The 21,103-nt window shown below is 41.6% G+C and overlaps 1 protein-coding gene across 1 annotated transcript in view; it reads left to right on the top strand.

The window, feature by feature from the left end:
* Nucleotides 1-20: 20 nt before the first annotated feature.
* The window catches only part of LOC124222186 (ubiquitin carboxyl-terminal hydrolase 48), a 60,980-nt gene continuing 39,897 nt past the window's right edge, over nucleotides 21-21,103 (top strand). Inside the window, exons 1-11 of the mRNA XM_046632883.2 lie at nucleotides 21-320; nucleotides 489-630; nucleotides 776-979; nucleotides 1,213-1,539; nucleotides 1,639-1,875; nucleotides 1,970-2,220; nucleotides 2,348-2,880; nucleotides 2,997-3,098; nucleotides 3,262-3,668; nucleotides 3,771-4,098; nucleotides 4,284-4,468. Of these exons, the coding sequence (XP_046488839.1) occupies nucleotides 497-630; nucleotides 776-979; nucleotides 1,213-1,539; nucleotides 1,639-1,875; nucleotides 1,970-2,220; nucleotides 2,348-2,880; nucleotides 2,997-3,098; nucleotides 3,262-3,668; nucleotides 3,771-4,098; nucleotides 4,284-4,468 (2,708 nt within the window). The 5' untranslated portion in view covers nucleotides 21-320; nucleotides 489-496. The remainder of the gene's footprint in view (nucleotides 321-488; nucleotides 631-775; nucleotides 980-1,212; nucleotides 1,540-1,638; nucleotides 1,876-1,969; nucleotides 2,221-2,347; nucleotides 2,881-2,996; nucleotides 3,099-3,261; nucleotides 3,669-3,770; nucleotides 4,099-4,283; nucleotides 4,469-21,103) is intronic.

The following is a 21,103-nucleotide window of genomic DNA, read 5'->3' as shown; positions in this document are numbered from 1 at the left end:
ACTGCGGCTCCAGCCCAGCAGCGAGGTTTGCCATCGCGGCGGACTGATGTATTTAGATGTTCTTTTTCAAAAAAATTCTACTGTAAATAAAACGAGACTTTTGCGTGAACTTCGGGACAAGTAATCGTGGGATATTTGGAAAGTAAGCCCACGCCGCGGTGAATTATTTTCTCACGTTACTGAGTCACGAAGAGAGGTGTAATAACGTAAACAAATACTCGGCTCAAAAACCGTGTACTCTACATACGCGGATACGCATTTGAGTATTTGACATCGATAGTTAACCTCCAATACCGTCGGAATATTGGTCGCATTTACCGGTGAGTATATCTACCGTATTTTTCTCCACTTTAGCTGAGCTAAACTGGGTGAATTCATGCCTGGTAAACTAAGCGTTTCTCGAATGATCGGGACTAACAACGCTAAGGAAAAAATTATCAACACTCATTTGCCGCAAATTTGTTTCCCTCATCACCACTGCATTTCAGGCGTAAACATGCCTCCAGTTAAGAAAATTGAACTGGATAAAATGGCTTGGGCTTGGGTTGAAAATACACCCGTCGATGAGATGCAGTCGATACACATAAAAACAGCGTACAGAATCGGATTGAAGAACTGCAAGACATGCAAGTAAGACACGAGCATCCTCCTTTATCTACGGAAATTATACAGCTGCGTTACGATACTTGTGTCAGCGAATAGCATTGTTTCTTGCATGTATGTTATGTCCTACCTTTCAAGTTAATATTGATCAAGTGTTCTCTGTTTCTTCCAGACGAAACTGTACGAACAATCCACAGTGTTTGACTGGTATAGGAGAGGAAAAATACATGAAATCTCAACCAGCCGAGATTGCTCCCTTGGAAAGTTCGCTTTCTGAACTTCGTGATCCAACCCAGTATGTCGGATTGAAAAATTTAGGGGCTACGTGCTATGTCAATAGTTTAATACAAGTTTGGTTTCACAACGAGGACATGAGGTATGATTCAAGATTAACAGTGATGAGGAAATCATGTGTAAAACTTATGTACTAGCAAAATGTTAAATGCAACCATTAATATTATTGACAAATCCAATGAAGAGAACTTTCCTAAAATGTTAGTATATCGTACGTTTGACGTAGATGTTTTCAAAACATTGATATATCTCGTTAAAGATTATTGCCCCTGTTTTATGCATGTCGATGTAATGGAATTTAAAACCTTATTGCAGGAGGGTGATATATAAGTGGAAAATCACTGAAGACCCTGAAGAGAGCGAGAATTTACTAACAGCTAAAAAAAACGGACAGCCGTATCACCCTATTACAGCAGTTGGCCAACTTCAGTATATATTCGCAATGCTACAGTTTGGGAATAAAAAGTCATTGGATCCAACGAACCTAGCAATCGCCTTGTCTCTCGATACAAGAACGCAGCAGGATGCCCAAGAATTTTCCAAGCTTCTTCTCTGTCACATTGAGAGGAAACTACAGCAAAATACTGTACTCACTGATACGTTACAGAGACTGAGCCAAGGCAAATACAGTTACGTAAATTGGTGCGTGCTGCGGAGTGAATAGTTATTTTTCAAGATGTATCTATTTGTAGGATATTTTGAAGGAAACACTTTAATTAGAGGTAATCAATTGTTTCATAGCTGTACAACATGCAGGACAGAATATTCCACGCCAACTACGTTTTACGAACTTGATTTACAATTGGCCGCGACTTTGAAAGAAGCATTGGAGACCTATCTAATGGAGGAAGAATTGACTGGTGCTAATAAGTACCTCTGCGCTACATGCAACGATAAAAAGGATGCTAGAAGATTTATCAGACTTGACGTACTTCCAGAGACCCTAAACATTCAATTGTTACGTTTCGTGTTTCATCGGTAAGTAACAAGTTACTGTGCCAAGTAGTACTGCTAGGCATAACGTATCGAGAACTGATTAGATGAGCGTTATATATTTTTCTATTCATTACAGAGATTCCGGCCAGAAGCGGAAATTAAGCTCGTACATTCAGTTTCCTGAGGACTTGGACATGTCCGAGTACTTGAAAAGTTCACCCCAAACACACTTCTACAATTTAGTTGCTGTCTTGAGCCACAAGGGCGCTTCGGCACATTCTGGTCATTACATAGCAAATATATGCAATTCAAACGGTGAATGGTATCAGTTCAGTGACGACAAGGTCGAAAAGATGCACAACAAACGCATCGAGGATGGTCTCAACGGTAGGATTATTGTTAAGGTTGAGTTGTAAATGATTCGCAGTAAAATTTCGATTACCTATTACGTGTATACAAGTTGTTTCACCTTCTAATCATATTTTGAAACTTTGTCATTCTTTCAATGTTATAGATGCTCCTAAAAATGTGAAACGATCGCGTGTGCCGAAAGGATTCTTATCGTCAAATACGGCCTACATGTTGGTGTATAAAAGAGTGAATGATACGACTAAATTAAATGTGTCAAAGAAAGGTAGACCGAAAAAGGTTGGTTCTGAAACGAGCAGCTTGCAGGAAACGGAGAATTTCAACCACACTAATCAACTGGAAACTCCAAATGATGAGAGGAAGGCAGATAGTGATTCAGACATGCCGAATTCTGAAGTTATCAAATCAGAAAGTATATCAGCGGAATTTTCAACAGAGAGTTTAACAGAGAAGCCTCAAGAACCTAATGCGAATAAGGAAGATGAACATTCAAACGAAACTGCTGACTGCGTCAAGGATCGTGGAACAGATATTTTGAAAAAGAGTGATGTCAACCAGTTGACAACAAATAATACGAATTCCACACAGATTTTGAAGAATTCAAAAATTGATTACAAAACACTAAACGGTGCTGCTCATAGAGCTATGAGCTGTGGTCAAAGAGATTTTTATGAAGAGGTAATGCAATCTTTAACGACAAAACAAGAAAATCGTTTCGCAATTACCGATCAAGACTTTATCAGATTGAGATTCAATTTTTCATTCAAATACGACAATCGTATTTTTATTTTCAGATGGAATTTGAGAGGTGGGAAGTAAGCGATACTGTACGAGAGTTAGTCAAGCAAGAAAACGTTAAACATGAATTAAGCTTACTGGCGATTCAACAGGAAAAGGTATCTAGCCAGCTGTGTGATATAATTTATGCGTGACTTTATCTTGATAAAAACTAGGAAGCCAAAGAAAAGAAACGTTTCGTTAAAATAACTGACTACTGGAAAGATTAACATTTGGCATAATAATCATTCAAGAATTATTCACAAATTTATTACCTTTCAGCAAAAGGACATAGAGGATCAAAACGACAAGAGACAACTAGTTATCGATTTTTTCAATATAATTTTAAAGAACGATGGATCTGGCGATTTCCAATGGATCCCTTCTGATTGGTTGTCGAAATGGCTTAACAGCTCGGCATCAACGTCAAATGGAATCATGCCAATAGACAATTCTGTCTTGCTTTGTCCGCATCATCGATTGGATCCACTTCGCGTCAATCGTGCTAAATATGTACCGGCAATTGCGGCTGATATGTTGTACGCCAAATATCGTGGCGGTCCGCGTCTCGATGATAATTCGTTATGCGAAGTTTGTGTCAAACACCGATGTAAAATGTTGCGATTCAAAATGGCCCTAGAAAAGGATCAAAAAGAGGTGACAGAGCTAATGCGAAACTTCAAAGAACAGTAAGTCAGTACTTGAGTGTCCTCTCACATATTTTCTATCCGGAACAAACCATTACGTTCTTCAGATGTATCGAGCCTCGAATATTTTTCCGTTTCATGCAGGACAGAATCCAGCTACATCGTTGGTGCAGATTCATTGAGATCGTGGCGTCGGTTAGCAATGGAAAAATTTACTGAGGTAATGGAAAACGAAAAGGAGACCTCGGATAACAACGAAAATCAAGGAGATCGGGCAGGCAGCCCCAAAGAAAATGAAGAAAGTGAAGTAATACTAAGTTTCAATGAAGATTTACTCTGTGAGCACAATTCCTTGAAGACGCCAGATGCCAGCAGAAAACTGGTACCCATTGAAGTTTGGACAATACTTCAGAAGTATTTTCCTAACGCTCAACAATATCCCATCACTACATCTCCTTGCACGACTTGCGTGGTACGTAATTTACTATCTTATGTTCTGTACTATTTACCAAAAGGTTTTCATTTGTATGCGCACACACACATACATGTTGTTTTTTTTTTCTGGTCCAGCCTAATTACCACAGTCTTTTCAAATAGATCAGTAACCAATGAAGCGTTGTTTTAGTCATTTATTATAGTCAAACATGTTTAATATAGGAACGAATGGAAAATGCGCAAAAAGCAAAGGAGGACGACAAAATAAAAGCGAAAAATCAAAAAGATGAATTACCAGATTTCTACTATGCAAAAAACAGAAACGAGATACTCAAGTGCGAAGATCCTGAAAAGATATATTATGCCGTTGAAAAAGGATTTGTTGACAGTTGGAGATCCTTCATTCGGTGAGTGATTTAAAATTATATCCATATAGCAAATAGGCTGTTTACACAATTTGCAAAAACTGGACTCTTGAAAATGTTAGGGAATTTTAATTATACGAAAATTCAAATTGTCCCAAAACAAACTCAGAAAAGTTAGGAAATTCGTCAGTGAAAAACTGTAACAATTTCGAGTAAAAAACATTCCTTGCTAACTGTCCGAGTTTTGTTTGTTCGTTCTTTCAGTTGAAATACCGAATGACAATAATAATTTAGAGATTTTTCTGTACCGTAAACAAAGAAGGGTTTGATATTCATTTCACTGCCGAACCACGTCTCACGTTTTCTAGTCCATAAATTTGAATCCAGCCTATAGTTCTGTTAAAATATTTTGCAAAGTCCATGAGAATATCTGATTTAAGAAAGTTTCTAAAGATTAGAATTTTGAAGCATCCAAATATTGAGTGAACCCAAGAGAAAAGAAATTATACTCAACGAAATTGTTTTTGTATTTTGGTAATTTGCGAACTTCATGGTGATTCGATAGATAACCATGAAATATTTATCGATCAATTTTACATAAAGTGCATGAATATGTGGTAAAAAATAGCGATCCAGATAGAAAACTTATAAATTGTGAATGATTGACCAATAAAAGTAATAGTAATTTTTGTCGTCCGATTCGAACCAATATTTCTGTTAGAAGCCAGGCTTCTATATGAATTCTCAAATTCATAGTAGAAAATTCATTCCAAAATTTGCACATTCGATTCGTTTGAAAAGTCGTTGCCTTAGTTACCGAGGACTCAGCAAAATCCGTTGGTAGTTGGGTAGCGTTGCGCTTCTGATTACCATCAGTCGATAAAAATGCAGTTTTCCTTGTTTGTCGATGGTAAAGTATGTTGCCGATCATTGGCAAATTCACATTGGATGACGATAGGTAACCCCCCTACGGATATCGTACAGTTGTCGGTGATTCTTTCACGCGTCCATAATTTTTTATGAATACATATTAAATCATGTGGCCAAGTGGGGCCTACGTGCTTGAATAATTCACCAATCCCGACGTATATACATACATTCATCCATTATGCTCATTGCGCAATCAATGAATTGTCGAGCAACTGCGAGATCAGATATACCTACGTATAAATTTTACCGGCAAATGAAACATGGGGCTTCGTACACGTCTGCATGGATTTTCAAATACCCTAATGATTTTCTAATGCACAATGGCATCGATCAATTTTGACAGGCGTACTTTGCGGCTTAATTTGTATTATTACACTTTTTGCACTCTCGCTAATACGTGCAGCTAAGAGTGTATATCTAGACACAATATTCATTACTCCGTCGCTGATCGACATCAGTTTTGAAAATTTTCGCCATGGGATTTGAAAAGTATTGGTTTAAACTTAAACTTGCACTTTCATTTAGTGTACGGCCCAAGCTATTCCTTGTACGTGTTGTACAGATTGTCGAATGTTCTCGAACCCGCGGGACGGTCACGCTGCATAATAAAACGAACGAATTGCTCGATGAAAATTGTCAAGGCGTAAAGGATGGAGAACTTGGTCCATTTCACTCGGCGTTATATACCTCGAGTGACCTAGGATCCTCGGGATCGAGGGGAGAGAGCCGGCGCTCCTCGTCGCACATTAACGAGCTTTTCCTAATTATAAGAAAAAACTGGCCCACACGATTAAGGGTAGCTCCGCGTGGGACGGTGTGGGGCGGTCAGAGCTAGGGAAAACTAATTGAAACCGGCTAACGACCTCCGAGCAAATGATACATCGCCCCAAGGAAAGATCTTTCTCCTCTTAATACCTTTCCATCTTACTCAGAGTCTTCGTCGCGGCTTATCTGTATTCTATCTCGTCCACGATCCACGCCAACTGATACCCTAGTGCATTCTCTTCTACGCATGTGATCGTAGTTTCACTTTCAAACGGATTGGATATTACAATTCTGTTTAATTGACTGAGAGAAAGTTTCATAATATCGAGAAATTAATCTAGCGGGTGACGTTCGATTGGTCAGAAAATGCATGATTGATATTATTAAAAACCGATCGTCTGCTTTGGCTATCGCTAATCGTATGATCCAGTTTCGTTTTCTCCAAACACATTTCCGCAGCATTGTTCTTGCAGATTTCAGGGAATCAATCAATCAGTCCTTGACTTTTCTTTCATTTGTTTTCACTATTACTATCGCTGTTTTTATTCATCTAGTTTTCTTATTATTGTTTTACGGGAATTAAGTAAGATAAATCCTACTGTTTTTCCCCGAACGATGATGAGGAATTTATATAGCCTCGGCGGATTTGAAGCGTGAAATCGCCGTGCTAAACGTCGTTAAATAAAGTAACACTGCAAAGTAACAACTGTCATAAATTTTTCATCACAGCCGTGTATGAAGCCTAATCGTTGAATAATAGGGTGCCATAAAAAATAAAATGACGAAAAAATTTTCAATTCACGTATAAATATAGGCAAAATTATTAACGTTTTTCAACCGTATAAAATGGGTGTATTTTTTAACTCTGGTTTTACACACCTATTATACATAATCTCCATCTCTGTTCCCTTCCGCAAATTAATCAAAGACCTTTAGAAAGAGGAGCTTCAAGCCCGAAGACAATGGGGTTAGCAGAAAAATATTTTCGCCTTCCACGTGGCCGCGCGCGCAATTTCGCGATAACAAATATTATGTAGTACATAGGCGCCTACTCGAGACCCTCGTAAATTTTTTTAAGGGTTACGTATACCGACGTGTGGCGAGAGAGAGAGAGAGAGAGAGAGAGAGAGAGAGAGAGAGAGAGAGAGAGAGAGAAAGAGAGAAAGAGAGCGAGAGCTGCTGCAGTCTTCCCGGCTCTGGCAAGCCTGCAATTTTTCCCTTCGTGATTTTACAACGTTACATATCCATAATTTGTTCGCCGAACTGCTGCGGGGGGTGGGGCGGGATATGTGGTACACGGAGGGATAACTTAATCGGGGAATCCGACGAAGGCATATGTGACACCGGACATGACGTTGGTATACGTATAACCGTATATAAGCCGCGTAAAGAGTTGATCCCCGGTTTGTCCAACTGTCACTGAGACGCGGAGCATAGCTCGCGGATTACCTAACACCGCCAATTTAAATATGTCAATCTCAGTTGTCACGCTAAATTTAGCTTGATGCCTGCTTGCGGACTCTAAGGATTCGGACACGCGTGGTGTGGCTTTGCATGGGAACTCGTGGTATTCACCGCAGTCGTGGAAACCCACGGAATATACATCCAAAAGTCAGGAGGAATCGTAAATAGTCGTAAAAACTTACCCTTAGGAAGAACACCTTCGAAGTTCTTTTGCAAAATTACACCTTATAAGATTGTTTTTTCACTCTGTTCAAATTATGTACCTGAATCTGTTGCGTTTGGAATTTCTAAAATTTTTAATTCCACGCAGCTTTCAATCTGAAAACGAAATTATGACGGAAAGAAAACTTCTTGTTTCTAAAATTTCGTATCATGAAATGATAGATCAGTCGATCGATCGATTGACTAGGAGTTTAAAACTGTCGTGGAAATCGTGTTGCTCAACCGCGAGTGGATCAGGCTGTCTTATAATTAATTATTAAATATTATAATCGAGAGTGAATGAACCGAGTACGGTCTCTTAGTAATCGCAGTAAATTTCCGTCGAATTTCCCACTTTAGCATAATAAATAATTAATGAAGTGTTTGCAATTCGCACGAATCCTTATGTTCCGAGTCCTGCTGCAAGGTGGCGAAAACAAATGGATTTTAGGATCGCAATTTGTCTGAGCGAGTTTTAAAGTCTTTGCCAATTCGTCAACGTCACTCTGACGGATTTTAGAAAGGATTAGACATTTGCATAGACGATCGCTCAGAACATCCCGCCGCAGACGTTCGGGTGTCCCGACCTTCTCGAAGAGATCCAGAGAATGCGCCTGATTGTGAGATGGAGAGGGGAAGATGTAGAGGCGGACGCCAATCGTGTCTCTTTAAAGAAATTTGAAATGTTTTTAACAATAACTTGCCGGCATTCGAATGTCGCATAATTACGCCGGGAAACATTCGACGACCTTCATGACGCGCAGGCGAAAGACGGTCGAACGCAAAGCGCACTGCAAGTGATTAGCAATTTATTAGGGCGTAAGTGCCGCGGGCGTCACCCTACCGAAATCGGCCTCTTGCCTCGGTGAAAAGGGACGCTATCTCAAAATTATTAATCATATTGTAACGCGTCGGGGACCGGGCGACCGCTCTATAGACTTATCTGACACCTTAATCAATCCCAAGTTATTAATTACGACGCCCTTCGCTCTTCGCTCTTCGCTCTTCGCTCTTCGCCCTTCGCCTTTTGGCACGCGCACCTCTGCCGCGAACTTGCCATTGTCCGCCTGATACAATGCTGTGTCAACAAGGATGGGACTCGTATTTTCAACCGCGGGAAACCTGCCCCGCCAATTATTCATTCACTACTCTCTATACTCGAAATTAAGTCTTCTTCAATATTTCTGCCAAGAAAAGCTTTCTCAACAGCCCCGAAACGGGATCCATTAAGGGGTAAAACCACTGTAAAACTATAAAAATTTGATAATTTATTTTTTGACGGATGAAAAGGTAATAAGATAAAATAATATTTAACCCTTACGGTGCCCGCCAATTCACATTTTTATTAATAATTTTCTGAAATTTTTTTTCAACGATCTGAGACTCCCAATCCTCGGAATTCAAATTGTTTAAAAGCTATTTCCGTATTTAAACATGAAAAAAAAAGACTCAGTCACCTGGAAATAAGTTTTAATATTGATAAAATGTCTTAATGAGATAGCACAGGTTAATAAAAGAATAAGTAAACCCATGCTACGCAACTACCATTGCGACTGGCATTCAAAGATCAAAACTGACCGCGTGCTCCTTTTGCGGCAACTGAACTGTTCTATAAGACTTGAAAATAGCTCGAATATTTTTTATTTATGTTTATTTGATAAAGTAAATCGATTTTGGATGGTTACGTTCACATCCGCACTCAAAAAATAATAGATACGAGAGATGGGTATCCGGGTACCCTGGGTGCGCACGTAAGGGTTAAGGAAGTTATTGGGCATATATTTAAGTGTAACATAAAAAATTGCTATCGACAAACATTCAAAATTGGCGACACTGGAGCCATTCTCGTGAAACATGTTAAATATTGTGCGGCACGCAGTGTAACTGGTGCAAATTTGAATCTGGACAAAAAAAAACTACTAGGAGTTTCTTTAAAAGTGAAAGGTTACTCGGAGTAACTTTGTAACCTCCAGCGTTTATCTCCCAAGCGTTCCTTGTACCACGAATCTGTATAAAGATCAGCACTGTACTGCAGGATTGATTTCATTGACCCTTATTTGACAGTGCAATATTTTTCTAAATAAGAATTTTCACCATGAACAGAAACTTTCTTTTTCCATTTCGTCAATCTTCTGTGTGGTCGTTTCATCACAACTATTCGAAGAAAGATATACAAAAAAGTGTCGCATCGATCGCACAAAATATTTGAATCCTGGAAGCAGCCTGCACCGAGAAAAATTTCTAGTTGTGGTTACTGTACAGTCCTTACCTATTAAAATTTTTTACCATGCTCGAAAAATATAATTCTACGTACATATATGTGAAAATAAGATTGGTAGCTATGACCAGCAAATCTAGTACGTCTTGCTATATTTTCTCGTAGCTATTCCGATGATTGGACGTTGGTGTAACAATAAATTGATTTTGAGGCGTTACTGAATTCAGGAAAAGGGGTAAACTACAAAAAAAAACAGACTTACTCTTGCAATAATTCAAAAATATACAGTAGTGAAAACTACGATTACACGAAATGATTGCTTGTAAGGCATTTCCTTGTTATTTGAACCCCGTATTTCACTAAGTATAATTTTCTATGACAACTATAACAAACGAAATTCTTCTCAGCGTATTCCTGCAGCAGCCCGCAATATAAGTTTGACTATATTGAAAATCCCACGTCAGACGCGCGTACCTAGCATTGTTCCTTAACTTGGTTGCGATTAATATTGTCCAACTGTAAAAAAATCGATGGAGTCGCGAATAATTTGCGCTCATTTGGCAAGATCGTGTCGTCGTCGTCTGCGTAGTCGTCGATGTTTTTCAGGGCTGAACGGGGGCAGCTAGACCAGAAGTACGATAAATCATTCCTCGAACCCGGTCGCGGGGAAAGTCCCCGTGCATCGACTCGCGAAATCCAACTACCCTTAAATAAGTTGATTCATTGCGCTGGGGGAGGGCAGAGCAGTTGTTGATATTTTGCTAATTCCTGGGAGATCGGGACTCCTTTGCCGTTCCCTCTTTCTTCTCTTGCGTCTCTTTCCTCTTCTCTTGGTCCCTGCCCAAAACCGTGAAGAAAAAACTACAGTCTGTATTCGTAAGAAATATAAGTAAATTAACTTATACGATTTGTAAGACCAACTTCAACTTGTATTTGAGGAAATTTCCTCTTCCCTATAAAAAGTATAAACATAAAAAAACTAGTCTCCGTTAAAATCTGTCGATGAAAAATTTCCAAAAGTACGATTGAAGAAATCGAGAACGACAGGTGGATTGAAAAATTTATTCGTGGCGTGCAAAAAATTACAACTTTCTGCAAAAAAAGAACACAGTTAATCTGGTTTCGAAAATTAAAATCCTCGTAAATATTGGAGAACAAAAAGAAAACTACCTTCAACAAGTTTGCCGGAAATTTAGCGAAACATTCCAATTTCAAAGGATTCCGGGGCATCGACCGAGCGAATGGGTAAACGTCGAATACCGAAATTATTTTCAGTGATCGAAAGACTTTCATCAATTAAAAACGGAGAATCGTCGTCAACTACAAAACCCTGTACAGTGTTGTACGCAAGTGTGACCAGTGGTAGAAATCAAAGCTGAGGATTGAACATGATTTATAGGTGTACGCGAAGGCGTATATATATATATGTATATATGTGTGTGTGTGTGTATATATTATATATATATATATATGTACAGATAGCGAAGTATAAAGGCGGCATAGAAAGGTATATCGTACGAATTCTTCTCCGAGATTCCGGCCATCCGCGTGTCTCGCTCTGCAGAGGGCGGCCAGTGTCTCGGGGGCGGCCATATATCATCCACCCCCGGTTCGCGGGAGGGGTGGAGGGTGGGTGTCGGGCGGCGGACTGGGTGGTGGCAAAAAATCTTGCGCGGCAAAAACTATCATCAGTGCTTCGCGGGGCGAGCTCGCCGCGCCGCGGCAGAATTTGCGAAAGGGAGGAAGCTGCTCGAAGAATTCTGAACTGAAATCCTGCTGGAATTTCGTGATTCGACCAGGATTCGCGGACGAGCGAATCTTCCGCCACGCTTTATAACGTTTACGTACAACCGTATAAGGCTAGACTTGCGGGTCAACTTTCAAATGAGATGATGAGAATGTTATTCGGGAGAGATTCTTCTCGAATTGCGTGCTAGCAGGTATTATGATCAGTTAAGGGGCGCTTAAAGTTGGGCAAAAACGCGTTTTGTTTTTTTGAATATGATAGGAAAAATTCAAAAATTCAAAAAATTCCGAACGGCACATTCTTCCGAAATACTTGTTTGGTTGTGTGTAGAAATATTGAGATCAGTACATAAATACTTGTGAGAAAAACCATGATTTTGAAAAAATTCATCTTCTTTCACAAGTTTTAAGATCCGTATCTAAATATTTATCACCATTGCGAAGGATTTTCAGCAATCGCTAGATTCGGATTTTCGATGCAATTTTTTTTCACCAAGTATTTACAGGCGTGGAACTCCCCTGTTCGATGGAAAAGAAATTTCTTCCGATTACGTAGTTATGCAGGAATTTCTAGCAACGAAGTCTACATTCGCAAATTGCCTGTAAAATGAAAATTCAATGCGAAAAAATGCACCGAAGCGAATTAGCGATAGATCGATTCACGGAAGTGTGTAATAACACGGGAAGAATCTGAAATGAGGTAAAAGAAAATTTTCAACCATTTTACACTCATAAATACTTCAGCAGTAAACTCTTTTGATAATATTTTACTCGGAGACTAAAAAGTGGCTCACCTACCACCGTAATTCAAAGGGTCTCGGTAATCTCATCGCTCTCATTGTTGAACAATTACGGTAACGATCGAAGATACTTATCTCGAGTAACCATATCGCCCTCAGCCACGAAAGGCGCTATAGTAAGTGTATATATATATATATATTATACCATTGAATCCATCTTGAACGAGATGCGAGAAATAGGGTTGCGTGGTTCATTGACGTTTTAAATATCGAGTCTCATTGCGACCGAACAAACCCCCCTTGGCTGAAAATAATTAAGCCCGCTTCAACTATGCGCGATATTTTATATATCACCTGTGCGATCGTTGCTGTGATATTTTCACGCCTGCATGGAATCGGAGGGACTTGAGACGAGTGATAAAATTGGTATAATTTTACGATTCATTTTAATTCACTGAAATTATAGGTCTACACACACACACACACACACACACACACACACACACACACACACACACACACACACACACACATATGTCCAGCTGTATCAACCTGCTACTTCCGTCGACACTTTGGCATGCAGGATATGATTATTTAGCGGATAATTTATCTGCGAAGTTAATTCACTCCTGATTCTATATTCATTACTTTCGCATCGCATAAAAAAAGGAATAAAACTGTCGACATTCAGGCACATATTACGTAACATATACAGGTTCTTGTCGAAGGTGTTTGCGGAGCGTCCCAGAATCAAAAACCAACAGTTTTCAACTTGGAATGTTACGTTGGCAGCGTCGTTTTGCGTCAAAATAACAATTGACGTGAACATCGATATAAGATGGGTTTTAGAACGCCTTTTTCATCGTTGGTCTAAAAAGTTTGGCTTATTCATAAAGCAATTATTGCTATCTAACTCTAAATCCGTATATTTTTCCTATTCGCCAAAGTTGATTCAGTTTCCCGGTTCCATCGCATAAATTCAATTTAAATATATACGCTCTCCGTCATAACCGGTTCGATAATCTTTCACTGTTACGCCGTATACGTACGTATATCGATGTACAAGAATATAGGTATATTACGTCTAACCACAACTCAAAACGGTTAGTCAAATTTCTTGGATAGTTTGTTGCAACGTCGTCTAACAACGGAGTCTCAACTGACAACGCGCGTGTGTGTTTGCGTGACCAGCGTGACCTCAACAGCTGCAAATATCCATTTCACGTCTTCACATCTGTATCCCGATAATATCCATATTATAAGCAGATATGCATGTATATGTGTATGTACTAGTTTTCACTCACCCTCCCAATTACACTATCGACCGTAAAATAAGTAAAGTTATAACATGCGTAGGTAGCAAAGAAGACTGTAGCGGCGGGAAAGAAAAACGTGGAATAGAACTAGTACTGGAATAGATGTGTGTGTGTGCGTGTGTTATACGTAACGATGAAAATAAATGAAACACGTCGCGTGGTCTGCCATCATGCAGCGGCAAGCGGCATGTTTAAATGTAGGTACTTGTATTCATCATCTTCTCCGATCGGACCTCGTGGTCGGGAACTCCGTATCTCTATTACATTCATCCGGAGTAATATAGGTATACCAGCTACGAGGAGGATCAGCAGGAAGGCGGGTACAAGTGAAGACATTCCTATCCGCGGTATTATACACACAAAATCACGGCGCACACGAGATCCTGAGCTGAGTTAGCGCCGAAGGTGTGCCGCGTCCGTGTGCCTCCGCGGCAAAGCGGAGAGTCAGCCACCTCTGGCATGGCGTGGCCGTAATATCCATGCATCTGGATGATTGTCAAGTCGGAATAAGACGAGGCAAACTCCTCGAGACGAGATCGCCCGGAAGAGGGGGCTGATGCCGAGATGCTGGCCATCCGACTCTTGTATGTGCCTCCGATCTACACCCGAGGGTCCGGCTCTCTGACGGCGAAGCATTCGACCGTACAGCGACGGTCATTACGCGAGAGGGAAGCAGCTACGTGTATAGCCGTGAAATAAAACGATATGGAAAAAACCAAGAAAAAAAAAACAAAAAAATTCCGGGTGAGAGAGGTGCAAAGGTGGAGAAAAATAAAAAGTCCGGGCATTGCCAGAAAAGGAAGGAAAAATTGGAGAATAGTTGTTACTCGGCCGAAAGATGAAAAAAAAAAACAAAAAAAAAATCAGGCGTATTGTACAAACCACGGCATCGCACGGGACGCGGGAAATAAGAGAACTTTTCCATGGTTAACAATAAACGGTAAGAGCGAGATGCGCTGTCGGCTGTGCAAAGGCCTGGTATCGGAGATGAACGATCGTCGCGAGGATCCGGAGCGTATCGTACCTTATACCTACTCGGGGATCATGCGGCGGGTGTCAGGGAAATAGAGGGGAGACGTGAATGAACGACGGTTAATCGTATTCCCGGAATAGGCTTGCCGCGCGCCGTTTGTCGCTGCGGGTTGGTACTTTTATGACCGCGGTGCCATTCCTTGAGGAGGTTGGCAGGCGCAAGGTGCCTTCCTCCCCCTTCTTCATCCTCTTCCTCAGCTTCTTCTTCTTCTTCGTCCTCTTCTTGCGACACTTAACTGCTCGCCGCGTCCGCGGTAATTATTCTCCGTTGATGCTTCCTACTCGCGCATCTCGAATCGGCTGCCTATTGTCACCTGCGGCTCACTTCGTCGCGCATTCCGCAATCGTGGGCTCACGGTGCAAGTATAAGGCGCAGCTTTTACAACGAAACCGCCGATCACGATGCCCACGGGATGATATGATTTGTCCACGCGGCAAAAAAGACGCCAGAAACGCGGCTTGACCGTCGAATTGACTCGCTTCTGGTGAAGCGGTAATTGCTGAACGCGACGAGGAGTCGACTAATTAAGGATACCTATTAACGGTGATATTAAGCTGCCTTCGGAGCCGGGTTCGGCGAGCTCATCGCTGTTTCCTCTGGAAAGGTATGTGTCTGTCTATTCGCACGAGAATCGGGATGAATGGATACGGAAGATACGTTCGCTCGCTTGCGTTTAACGTGAAATCGACACATACCGCGTTCGCATCGGAGCGGTACAAGCGCTTAACGCGGAATGATGCCGCGGACGTGTGTACGAGCGAATGCACAGAGTGCAGTTTGAGTTCGTCCGTCGTACATGCGTATAACGCAAGACGCTGACGAAAAAGACGAGAGCCAACTGCACTCGGAGAGTGGCCGGTGTTGCAGCGGCTTCTGCCGATCGGTGCACTTGTCCGCGAACGGAAGCTGGAGCCAGACCAGGGCGTGCTAGAACAACGAAAGCTAATTATGCCCTCGGATAAAAACGAAATCGGAGCAAAAACCATCGATAATCGACATCCTGTCGGTCGATACTTTTTCAACCGAGCTTTATAAACACCGTCGCTCAGCGGCGTTACATCTCGACACCGAACGGGCCTCGCGCCTCGCGAACCGATCGTTGGCTACCTGTTGTCCTCGACGATTCGAAAATTACCTCGTGTACTTTTGCGGCGACAGTTCTTTAAACAAATAGCCGTTGTAAAAACGACGTAACGTAATCGCGTATCGACTCGACTATTAGGGGCGATTCAACCGTGACGTTTGCGTATTAGGGTAAGGGCAGGAGGACAGGGGTCGAAGCAACGGTATCTTCACAAAATTTCACTTGTTAATATTTCATTAATATTACGTAAATGACAATCTCAATTATTTAGTTTTTCAATATTCAGCAGCTATTACGACCGTAACACTTTTATACGCATCACTTCCATTGTGAGATTCAAACAAGTGCCCAAGAATGCGGATTTTATAGTTCCAAATCTAATTTCAAACTTTGGAATCGACGAGGACACCCACGAGATGATATAAGATCGATTCGGTGTACCAGGTTTTTTTAAATTCTTTTTATCGAACGTTTTTTCTTCGTTTAAACATATATGGGTAGATCCATTACTTTTCGACCGCAGCCTGCGGGCTTGGGTCAGCGATTCGGCTGCTGATTTTTTTCAAGAAAGTAGGTTATAAAAAAAGACGATTCTCCAAATTTGAGTTTAATGTAAGAAAATCTGGTGGCTATAGAAATTTTTGAAATTTTTAATAATTCAATTTTTTAGTTATTTTCATGATTTTTTCATGCGAGCTCTATGGGACTCAAAGACTCGAATGAAACGGCGTTCCCCTCTTCTGACCTTGTATTTTTAAGAAAAAAATAGTTTTTTACTCTAAAGCAAAATCCAGTTTAATTGGGACCCTTTTCATGAACTACTATTTTAGCAAAATTTCGCATGAATTTGAAACGCTGCCAAGTCAAGAATTTTCCAAGTAGACGGCTCAAATTTTTCGTCTAGGTATACTTTATCACTACCTACACGAATTATTATTAATTACCACGTTCCTTTTTATATACGGCCTCGCAAAACCAACTGATTTCTGAAAAATCGCCGTTTTCAGACAGCTGTAACTTTTTTCTATCAACTCGAAATCGCTTGAAATTTTCAGGGAATATACTTTATTCTATCCCCAAACAACGCTGAAAATTTCCAGCTAGGAGTCGGAAGTTGTTAACGAGCTGTGAATTTTCAAAATGTTCAAGTTTCCCACATAATATTTCGTATTTCATGGCATATACTATAATATATATATAAAAATATTGAACGAGGTAATTTTGGTCGCGCTCGTTTTATCCATTCGGTAGAACGAGTAGCCTCGAATCCTGTGATCCTCTCAATTACATTCGTTTAACTGATAATTGGATGTAATATCGTTTTTCATCGGTATAGTTAACTTCGACGATCACCCAAATCATCGTAATTAAAACCTGCACTATACCAATGATCGTTGGCTCGCCCGATCGAATTTTCGGCAAATCGGCAAGTGAACCCGAGTCGGTATAGCCTAGCGAATCGCATATCCATATCGTATGTGTCAGGCTAACGTTCCTCGTCTATAGACCTTGAGCTGGTCATCATCCGCCTCGGGTTCTTCACACTGCAGGCCTCGAGGCAAACTCGTCAGCGATGCGCCTCTCGGTTTTTCTCCATTTTTCGAAACCGATCTCGGCCGATCTATACGGATGAAACGCAGGAGCCACGCGGTGCGGCCGGCATGACCACTGACCACTGACTACAACCTCCTCGCCGCTACTGAGATACGCGTGAAAAACATGTCTCTCGCTATGCTTCGACGCACGTCTGCCGGCCTGTGTATCCCTGTTGTTGGGTACCTGCTACATGATTCGAGTGACGCAATGTTGCCTCCGAGCGCCCAACTATCCGTTCCTCTCTAACTACACCCAGGTATTACGCCTTTCCTCGCTGCCCGTATTTTCATCATCCGTGGGTCCGTGGTAACTCTTCGCCGAACGAGCCCCGGTAGTTGAGGCTTGTTTACGCACATTGAGGATAATTCAGCGCAAATTTGCATCGAGCATCAAGCGGACCCCGAAGAACGTTCGAACCATCTGCCTGCAATTGCGTGGTCAGAGAAACTCGTAATTAAAATTGATGAGTTACAACGACTGGCCGCGGTCAGCTTAGCGATCAGCGACGTTCGCTCGTCTGTAAAATAGTAATCTCGAGTATAAGTTGAAAAGTTGAAAAAGTATCGAAAGGAAAAAAAGCGAGTATTAGACAGCTCGGATATAGTTGTTCGCCCGGCTTTTACCAGTCTACTTACCTACCTATGCCCACTTATATCGGTATAACTGGTGATATTTTCTCTGCGGCGATATAATCCCGAGGAGTGGTGAACGATTGAAACCAATCGAAGGAGGAGTCGGACGTTTCCTGTCGTACACGCGACGAGCGGTAGCAGTGTTGGATATATAGCACGGTTGGTATCGTCGAGGCCGAGGCTGCTATGAGCTTACAGAGTATCTTGGGGGGGGGGGGGGGGGGGGGGGGCAAAAAATGGTAGTGATCCAGTCATTGCGGTTGAGATCTTATTATTTGAAGCTGGGCCATAATATCCTGTTCTATGCACGAACGGCGACGGTGACAGCCCTTAACTAACCGCGACGAGTCGCGCGCGTATATAGGCTTCGGTTATTGGATATGAAGAAATGAAAATAAAAACCAAAACTCCGGAGCGCAACAACGGTCTAATAAGCTCGATACTCGCTCCGAGACTCATCTGACCGGTTCAAACGCACTCGAAAATATCGAAAAACCATTACCCGACTCTTACACGCCGTACGAAGGTATGTATACAACGTTATGCCCGAAACTGTAAACTTCGCTCTTATGCACCGGCAAAATTAGTACAACTTTCATGATTATTTGCACTTTTTCGTTTCCTGGCTAAAATCCGATTCATCGTTTCGCAGAAGTTTGCTCACGATTCTGTTTCGGTCATAGGCCTGTAATATCAGAGTGGATGAAAGAATTTGCTTGCTCGGTAAAACCAAAAATGTGTTTTGTTAACGACCGCAATATCTGTTCACTGTATATGAGTTTTTGCTCGAATTACGAGCCAGCTGTCGTTTGCATACGTTGGTGAAAAGTTCTTCCGAATTTTCAAAACTGACAGATGGATCTTCGTCTTCCTTAGACGGCAGTGGTTCGTTTCACACTCTGAAATTTACTCTTTTGCAATGAATTACCAATCCCAATCGAATCTTTCATACATTCTGACAAGTAACTTTCGTGCATTGCGTCGAATGGTTCGTGGTTTTGATACCGAATCTTATATGCGTTTAACCAGGGTGGCAACAGACTGCGAATAGTTGGGTAATCTCGTTTCGTCTATCAGGAAAAGTGAGGGAATTATGATGGACCGTAGGAAAAAACATAAGTATTCTATAAATTGTTTTCAAACTTCAGCTATGCTTCGTAAATTCAGTTAAGCTAAATTTCGGAAATGTTATTGTTCAATTTCTAATTATTTATGCGAAACGAAACAATAATACGTGTATTTCGGATGCAAATTTATGCATATTCACGGTGCACAACTTCTGGAGGTTTTGGTCATAAAATCAGTCCGACATTCTAAGTTTCTTGGCAAAAAAATTAAGGAATTTTATTTGAACAAAGTTGTTACCACCCTGTTAACTTTTGGAAAACCCTTCGGACCATTGGCATTACCCGCCTTAAAATTTATATAAAAATATTCTCTCTCGGAGTCACATACTTCGCACTCTCCGGAGCTAATATATTTCTCCCTGATCTTTTTTTCGCGGCTCGATATTAGCAGGAACAAACCGCCCTACAAACGACACGATTATTTGACCGTAGGGGTTCGCCGATGTTTCTCCCTCCGCTCCAGCCGTCTCTCTTCGCCACTCCCTTTCTCTCTCGCTCTCGGCCTCGGCCCTCTAGGCCGTGCAGAAATAAATCTTATGTTTTCGCGTATAAGCGACCTTTTAATATCACCACCGCTGATTTACGAGGCCGGGATATACACGAGCCATGCATCTATGCGCGCCGACTGCCCTCTTCAGCGCTTTCCTGACCGGGACCGGGATCCCTATACACACCAACGCCGTGCCGTCGCTGCCCTCTTGACTATATTCGTCTTATACCGAGGACAGAATTACTCCCCCGGTGTTATATCATTCTGCACCTCCTAAGCGCGTCTTCACCTCTGATTTACCGATCCTTATTCTCCCCCTTGAATCGCGCGTGTCTTTCATCCGATTTGCCTACAAAGTCATCGGCTTGCAATTAGTATTGCATACGACGTTCGAACGAGATCGGTACTTATTTATCCCCGAACAACGCAGTCTTTTATACGGTATAACGGACTTTCTTCTTGCGAAACTCAATTCCCTGTGACACTGATTTTCATTTTCATACGAGGACAAGGTTTCGCCTGACAAGCCTAAGAACTTTCAAGACTTTTTCTTGTTTATTGTAATTATAGTCTGAAAAAAGCATCTATCCTCGTCTTATTCTTCACTCACGGTTTAACCTTGAAAAAAAATATCTGTCGTGCAACGTATGATTTGAAATTTGATATTTTTCAGCACTCGCCTTAGGATAACTTTATTAATACTTGTACCGGCGGTTTGGATTGACTCACGGATGCTTAATTGTTCATCGTTACGAAAACGCGTAACCTTAGAGAGTTCCAAGAATTTACAGGCTGATTTTAAACAATTTTACGTTACGAAACTGACATATGAAACATCGTGTCCAATGCTCATTTCCCATGAAAAACGACACAGAAATGAGCATATTCTTACATATACACCTGCCTCCAACATAAACTTGTCAAAAGTCGTAATCGCCTGGGATAATGCAGTGTGCGGCGTCGACGCAGAGCCGTATCCTTGCGCGAAGGACTAGCTAAGGACCAGGATGAGGACGGGGTCGGAGGGAGGGTAGAACCTTCCTCGAGGCTTCAGCCTCCGGCTGGTCGACCGCCCTGATCCCTCCCTCCCCGGGGAAGGGGGAGGAGAAGGAGGAAAAGGAGGAGGAGGAGGAGGAGGGAGCCAGGGATTGGGGCTGTGCATCATTTTTCACGCACCGCGGGGGTGGACGTTTTTGCTACCCCTGCCGCTGAGTATCCAGATAATGTCCTTAAAGACAGATATCTCTTACAACTACGCATTTACCCGGCGACGCACGGCTAATAGGCCGAATCCGTTTCGACTCCTTTTCCTTGTCTCCCGGGGAACACGCCAAC

This window comes from Neodiprion pinetum, chromosome 6 (assembly GCF_021155775.2).
Source record: "Neodiprion pinetum isolate iyNeoPine1 chromosome 6, iyNeoPine1.2, whole genome shotgun sequence".
Classification (NCBI taxonomy): domain Eukaryota; kingdom Metazoa; phylum Arthropoda; class Insecta; order Hymenoptera; family Diprionidae; genus Neodiprion; species Neodiprion pinetum.
The sequence above is the reverse complement of the archived record's forward strand: the minus strand, read 5'-3'. Positions and strand labels throughout refer to the sequence as shown.